The 6,877-nt window shown below is 38.4% G+C and overlaps 1 protein-coding gene across 1 annotated transcript; it reads left to right on the top strand.

Annotated features, from left to right (window-relative positions):
* Positions 1 to 3,043: 3,043 nt before the first annotated feature.
* On the top strand, positions 3,044 to 6,844 carry LOC117780026 (SWI/SNF-related matrix-associated actin-dependent regulator of chromatin subfamily A-like protein 1). The gene is made up of 8 exons (XM_034616393.1): positions 3,044 to 3,860; positions 3,945 to 4,435; positions 4,498 to 4,648; positions 5,202 to 5,366; positions 5,433 to 5,715; positions 5,793 to 5,987; positions 6,059 to 6,359; positions 6,416 to 6,844. Exons 1-7 carry the CDS (start codon positions 3,133 to 3,135, stop codon positions 6,272 to 6,274), a joined length of 2,229 nt encoding a protein of 742 aa, XP_034472284.1. The 5' UTR covers positions 3,044 to 3,132; the 3' UTR covers positions 6,275 to 6,359; positions 6,416 to 6,844.
* Positions 6,845 to 6,877: the final 33 nt, after the last annotated feature.

Here is a 6,877-nt window from a genome sequence, read left to right as displayed (position 1 = left end):
CTACACGAACCATTGTTATGAACCGACTTATCAATCGCAGCCAAATATCGATTTGCCGGCTAACTATCGGTATACTCAGGGATGAGTACGACCATCGATACTTGGCGAGTCGGGTAACAATTATTTATATTTTTACTAATCGGAATAATACTCAGACTTTGGTCTCATAACACCTTCACGGACAACTGCTGGCAAGGATTAGGTGAACAGATGTTGTTATCCACCTCAACGATCGCCCTCCCAACCTATAGTCGGCTTTTAATAGTTCGTGCCGACTCCCACTCCAAACTTTACCCAACCTCACCACATACCCATCTCACCCGAATAAATAAATTTAATTAAACATTTTTTTAAACGTTATAAAATTTAATTAATGTTATTAATTATAATTATCTTTAACATTTTATTATTTAAATTGTACCCGATATTTCGTGTTAACTATTTAACATTTAACACCTAACAAAATTCACGGAATACCCTTAACAAGAAATGTAAACAAACAACAAAACCCAACTATCTGGCAACCCCCATTCGCTGGTGGCGCGAGCAATATAAATAAGTTAAATGTGGGAAAAATATACAAAGTGCGTAATTGTGGATAAATGTACAAGTAAGTGTTAATATCTAAGTGTTATTAATATACATGTGATCGTGTTTTGTATAAATGTAATAAATATGCATGTAAATTAAGTGTTTGTATAATATTATGGCCTTCCCTAACCAAAAGAGCTCTTGTGGGTCAGAGGCATCGACAACAATTCAAACGTAACTAGTTGTGACAATGTGTGATTCTAATTAAGCTAATGGCATAAATATTTGCAGGCGGAGACTCCTGGACTTCTGTGCGTGTCTGGCGTAAACAGCGGCAAGCCTATAGCCGATGAACAGCTGCTGGACCGCCTGGTTGCAACGAGGATGATGTCTGGACCCAAGGCTTCCAACAAAGGGACGTGGCACTTGACGCTCACAAGGGCATATGCGTCAAGATGCCTTCAGGGACGGACTCACCGCGCTCCGATGTCTGGTGTGCACACTCCGTGTCTCTGTGTGTGCCTGCCTGCGTCGACTCAAAGTGTGTGTTGCTGCGCGGTGAGTGGCTGCGCTTGCGTGTTGTGCGTGTTGTGCTTGTAGCTTGCTGTCCGTGTGAATTACGGCTGTGGCTTCTGCGGCTGAAGTGTATTGCGTGTCGATGTTTGTCACCATTCGTTTCTACTTTTATATTTTATTATTTGTTCAAAATTCCGCACTCAGAAAGAAACTCTGCCTTGCAGCAGCCACCACGCGAACCAGACTAACTTCCTCTCTAATTTTTTCCTAACCTCCAACCTATCTGTCAAATCCCTGATTCCTACTTCTCCTAGATTTATCATTTATTCCTCCTATTAAAAGCATAAAGCTTTTATGTTGTGGTCGACGCTGATTGGCTAGTTCTCGCCACATGCCATAGGTGGCGCTAGCAACAGCTGTTTGTCTATCGATAGCTCAGCGCCGACCATAACATCTCCCCGCCACCGGTAGAGAAGTGGAGATCCTGAGTCCCAGGCGCCAACGCAGGCCACCGCCCACACCCTGAGATTAAGAGTCTCATGCTCTACCGATAGTTAGCCGGCAAATCGATATTTGGCTGCGATTGATAGTCGGTTCATAACATATGCATTTAATTTTACAAGAACATTTGAAACTTTCATTTAATAAATATTGCCAGCTGAAAGCTAACATAAAAAACGTCAGCTTTCTTGACATATTAAAATTATCAGAATTTTTATATTTAAAGCAAGTTCATATCAATCAACATTTGCTGCAACTTTCATCAATTTCTATCAGACAATGCCTATACTCCCACATAGCGTGCATATTCGATTAAATAGTTAGCAACGATTTTAAGCCACTCTTTAATTTATAAAGAACTGCCATTTTTTGTATTTGTAATAATCTCAGCTAAAATGGCAAATATCACTAAAATGCAACTTTCTCAAAACTGTTGATATTGATGAAAGTTGCAGCAAAAATGTTTAAATTAAGGTGCATCCCGATTTAAATAGTTAGCAAATTTTTTGAAGCGGTGCCACTTTTAATATTTATGAGCTGCCATTTTATGTATTTGATTTCAGCTAAAATGGCAAATTTACTAAAATGCAAATTTTCAAAACTGTCTGATAGAAATTGATGAAAGTTGCAGCAAAATGTTAGTAAAATTAATGCCTATACTCCACATACCGTGCATCTGGGGCCGCGACCTTTAAATAGTTAGCAACGATTTTTGAAGCGCATATATATCCGACCCATATCAATCAGCTTTCTGTTGCGTAGTAGTTCGGTTCACGTTGGAGCTACTAGTTCGATAGGACTTGCTCATGAACTTTTGGGTTAATTTACAATTAATTAATTTTCTCAAAACTGTCTGATAACTTTCTTTAAATTAAATTAAAATAGCTTCTCCAAACTTGTAGCTTTAATTTGATATATGCCGCTTTTTGGGCCGTTCCTCCTGAGAAAGGATATTAAGGTTTGAGAACCAGGCATTGATTTTGGCGGTCATTTTGTATGGGGCTTTTTCTGAGGTAGCTTCGTTCTTTCCAAAATATCTCAAAAACGTTCTGATAACTTTTTCTAAATATGGTCCCATTAGAAAGGTGAAACTTTGGGCTTTAATCGTGCATTAGCGGTTTTCGGGGCCGTTCGCCCTGAGCTTAGATATTTAAGAAATGGTGGAAATGTAAACTTTTTCACTTTTTATGTTTACTTGTTTCACCCAAATCAAGGGCTGAAACTGCCAAAATATTGCTTAAGACTATAAATAAAACAATTATCTACAATTCTGCATCATTACTTTATTGTTTTAACGTCGAAAAACATTAAAAAATGAGGAAATTCATAACTGGTTCCGACTCGTGAACCAAGTTCCGTTTTTCGTTGCTGGCGAACCGTTGCTAACTTGACGCGCATATTAGAATCTAGTTCGATCGTTCACTTTAGTGATGCGTTCAACTGAACTAAATGAACGATTTGATACAACTCTAATAAATATCGAGCAAACCGATAACAAGATAATCGTTGACAATGCCGCTCATTGCTATTTAGTGTATTTTATTGTGGTAAATAATTTATAATAACTGACAATTGTCCACAGTAATGTCCGTTTGCACATCCGCTGAAATAGCCGAAAAGCGGCGCATTGCAATGGCCAAGCTGCAGGCGAAAAAGGCGCACGTACAGTCCGCCAACTCAAGTACAACAACAGCAGCAACAAGTGCAATTGAACAATTGAGCGCCAAGACAGCAGCGTCCAAGTTTTACAATTCGCCGCCACAAAACAACAACAGCTCCAACTTTAATAACAACAACAAAAACAGCAATAAGAGCTCCGCCTTTCTGAATGCCCTCAAAGCCATCAAGTCCACAAGTTCCCGGGAACTAAGTCGTGCTGCAGCTCATCCTTATCAGCGTCCCAATGGAGCAAGCAAACCCATATTAACGCTCTGTCCAGTGACACAAAATCCATCTGCTACCTTGGCACCGGTAATTGTCAAATCCATCACCTGCCGAGTATACTTGATAAGTGCCAAGAGATTTGCCGTAGACGCCTCGGGTTACCATGAGAAGCTCATTGAAGTGTTTAAGCGAATGCCAACGAAGTCCTATGATAGTCAAACACGCATCTGGAATTTTGACTTGACGGATTACCATTCGCTGCAGCAGCATGTGGGCGATCTTAAGCCACATGTTGTCATTGGCACGATACCAAAGAAAATCATTGAGATGTGTCAACAGACTCCCAAGCGGATGGATTACAGCGTGTTGGCTTCCATTAACGCCACGTTGGCCGACAAGTTGATGCCCTTTCAGCAGGAGGGCGTATGGTGAGTGCAGACTCTCCCTGTGCCTGTACCTGTTTCTCTGTTCCAACTGTTATGCTATAACTATATCCTTTATTATAATTACAGCTTTGCCATAAGTCAACATGGACGTGTTATGATCTGTGATGAAATGGGCTTGGGCAAGACATATCAAGCTCTGGCTATTGCCGACTTTTTCAAGGAGGATTGGCCACTGCTCATCTGCACCACGGCCAGCACACGCGACTCTTGGGCCCGGCACATTGCCGATCTTTTGCCATCGGTGCCGGTACACTATGTCCAAGTGCTGGCCAACAATCAGACTTATGTGGCGGATGCCAAAGTATTGATTGCCAGCTACAACATGATGGAGCGCAACATGGACAAGCTGCTGCAGCGTGCATTTGGCATTGTCATTTACGATGAATCCCATACACTCAAGAACGGCAAAGCCAAGTGCACCGTGGTGGCGAAGCGTCTCGCCGAGAAAGCCAAGCGTGTAATCCTGCTGTCCGGCACGCCAGCCTTATCACGTCCCCTTGAGCTCTTCACCCAACTGCACTTGGTCGACAGTCGCTTTATGAATTTCATGGAATTCAGTAAGTTTCAATCGATTGAACTTAAGTAATTGCATTGAAATTGGCTTTGTTTTAAAAATTAGCCTCTCGTTATTGTGATGGCAAGCAGACAACTTTCGGTTGGGATGCCAATGGCCAATCAAATCTGGAAGAACTGAAGGTCATTTTGATGCTTAAATATATGCTAAGGCGCACCAAGGTTGAGGTGTTACCGCAGCTAGCCGAAAAGAATCGGTAAGTAGCTAAAATCTGCTAAAACTTAATTAAATAAATCATTGCCATATTTTATTCAAAAGTTACAATTTACGTGTTCACTCCGAAATCCTCAAACAAAAAACAAATATATTAATAATTTCCCCAATATACATTTTTATTTAAGAAAACTAAAGTGGTAGTTTAACTTTAATCTAAATCTTAATAAACAATTTGTAATTTAACTTTAATCTTTTATTTGTTACATAATTTTTGAAAAAATTTTATATAAAAGTAACAAATAATAGATATTCCCTTTCTTTTGTTTTACATATTAAAAATATAAATTATTACAAAAAATTAATAATTCTGAAGCCTGTACTGGATCCGTTAACCAAAACTAAACTAAAGGAATCAATATTAAGAATCTTATCTTTGGTCAAATTATAAAGAATTCTACAAATGTGGCCACATGTAGTGAACATATTAATGAGTATTTTTAGATTTTTGCATTACACTACTTAGTTCAGAGATGTAAAAAATTAAATTGCAATATTTATTTCAAAACTCATTAAACATATGACTTCATTAATAGAGAAACAGTTGTGCTGGATCCAGTGCTGGTGTGGACTAATGATGATGCCAAAACAAGTATAAATGATCTAAATACGGAGCTTCAATCAGCCAAGGGTCGATCTAGAGAGGAGGTCTTACTGCGCTTCTATGCTCGAACTGCAGAGGTCAAAACAAGAGCAGTGTGGTAAGTTAATAAATCAATTCTATATAAGTCTAGGTTTTTGTTAATATGTATTTGCTTTATTTATAGCTCCTATCTCAAGACATTAATTAAGGAGAACATTAAGCTTATTATCTTTGCACATCATCGAGTAATGCTGGATGCCATTAGTGATTGTCTGACTGCACTTAGAGTGAATTACATTCGGATCGATGGACAAACCCGGAGTGATCTCAGAGCTGACTATGTAGACACCTTTCAAAAGAAGAGCAACTGCAAGGTCGCGGTGCTTTCACTAAAAGCCTGCAATTCTGGCATTACGTTGACCGCAGCCGAAATGATTGTATTTGCCGAGTTGGACTGGAATCCCAGTGTATGTTTGAATTTAATAAAATTTTATAAATATAATTAAAATTATTATAATATGTATGATATAATTGAATTTCCTAGACTTTGGCGCAGGCAGAAAGTCGGGCTCATCGTATTGGTCAAACAAAACCAGTGGTGTGTCGTTATTTGATGGCCACTCAAACTGCAGATGATACCATCTGGAATATGCTGAAGAGCAAGCAAGAGGTGCTCAGCAAAGTGGGCATCTTTGCGGAGAATCTTCAGCAGGCAACGCACACAGCAGCACCGACAACGGTGAGAAAGAAACTATAGATTGTTTGAAAGCTATCTTAATACTTATAAGCATACTTATCATTTCTTTTTAGTCCCAAAGAATTGATCAATTTTTCTCACCCGCCAAATCAGCAGATGTACAGGCTAAAACTAGCACAATGCAAAAATACTTTTCCCCACAGCCGGCAACTTCGACGACAAGTGAAGCAAACCATAATGCTAAGAACCATAAGACAGATTCGGGTCAGGATATAGCTTCATTTTTCACTGAAGATGATGATGATACATTTAAGGATTTGATTTTCTAATTAATTATACGAACATAGAAAATTCCATCTGCAAATGTAAAAATGTGGATACGGATCAATGAAGATACACGTATAAAGTCAATCTGTAAGTAAACCTATCAAAACTAAGCTGTATTTTTAAATCAATGTGATGCTTTTCAGGTTTTGATTTTCTGATTGATTTTTGTTAATGATATTAATTGTAAAGATAATGGATACGAATCAGGAAATGCTTTCTAAGATTATATAATAAGTTAAATTCAATCTCTAAATATGAAGAACGTGGGTACGATTCAGGATACAGCAGCATTTTTTGATTTTCTGGTAGTTTAGTTTTCTTAATGTAATTATACAAATGCACAAAATGCAATCTGTAAATGTGAAGAATATGTCTTTCAGTTTGTCTTTCATTTGAACAGATAAGACAAAAGTAATTATTGGATGATCTATGCATCCATTCCATTTGTTAGGCATTGTTTATCTTGTATTCTCGAGTTATTTCCACGCATGCTCTTTAGCGAGTGAGGTAAATATAGCTTGGGAGTCGTCCCTGGCAACAACTCAAATAAATAAATATATAAATTGTCTGGATAACTTTTGGAATTGACTCAAAACGCACAAGCT

The sequence above is a fragment of the Drosophila innubila genome (genome assembly GCF_004354385.1).
Source record: "Drosophila innubila isolate TH190305 chromosome 2L unlocalized genomic scaffold, UK_Dinn_1.0 4_B_2L, whole genome shotgun sequence".
In the NCBI taxonomy this organism is placed as follows: Eukaryota; Metazoa; Arthropoda; class Insecta; order Diptera; family Drosophilidae; genus Drosophila; species Drosophila innubila.
Note: the sequence above shows the minus strand (reverse complement) of the source record. Positions and strands in the feature narration are given on the sequence as shown.

Bases quoted from the DNA above. Each gene is read 5' to 3' on its own strand.
- LOC117780026 (XM_034616393.1), top strand. From the start codon at position 3,133: ATGTCCGTTTGCACATCCGCTGAAATAGCCGAAAAGCGGCGCATTGCA. The intron at 4,649-5,201 runs GTAAGTAGCTAA...CTTCATTAATAG, and splicing joins CAGCTAGCCGAAAAGAATCG to AGAAACAGTTGTGCTGGATC. The intron at 5,716-5,792 runs GTATGTTTGAAT...TGAATTTCCTAG, and splicing joins AGTTGGACTGGAATCCCAGT to ACTTTGGCGCAGGCAGAAAG.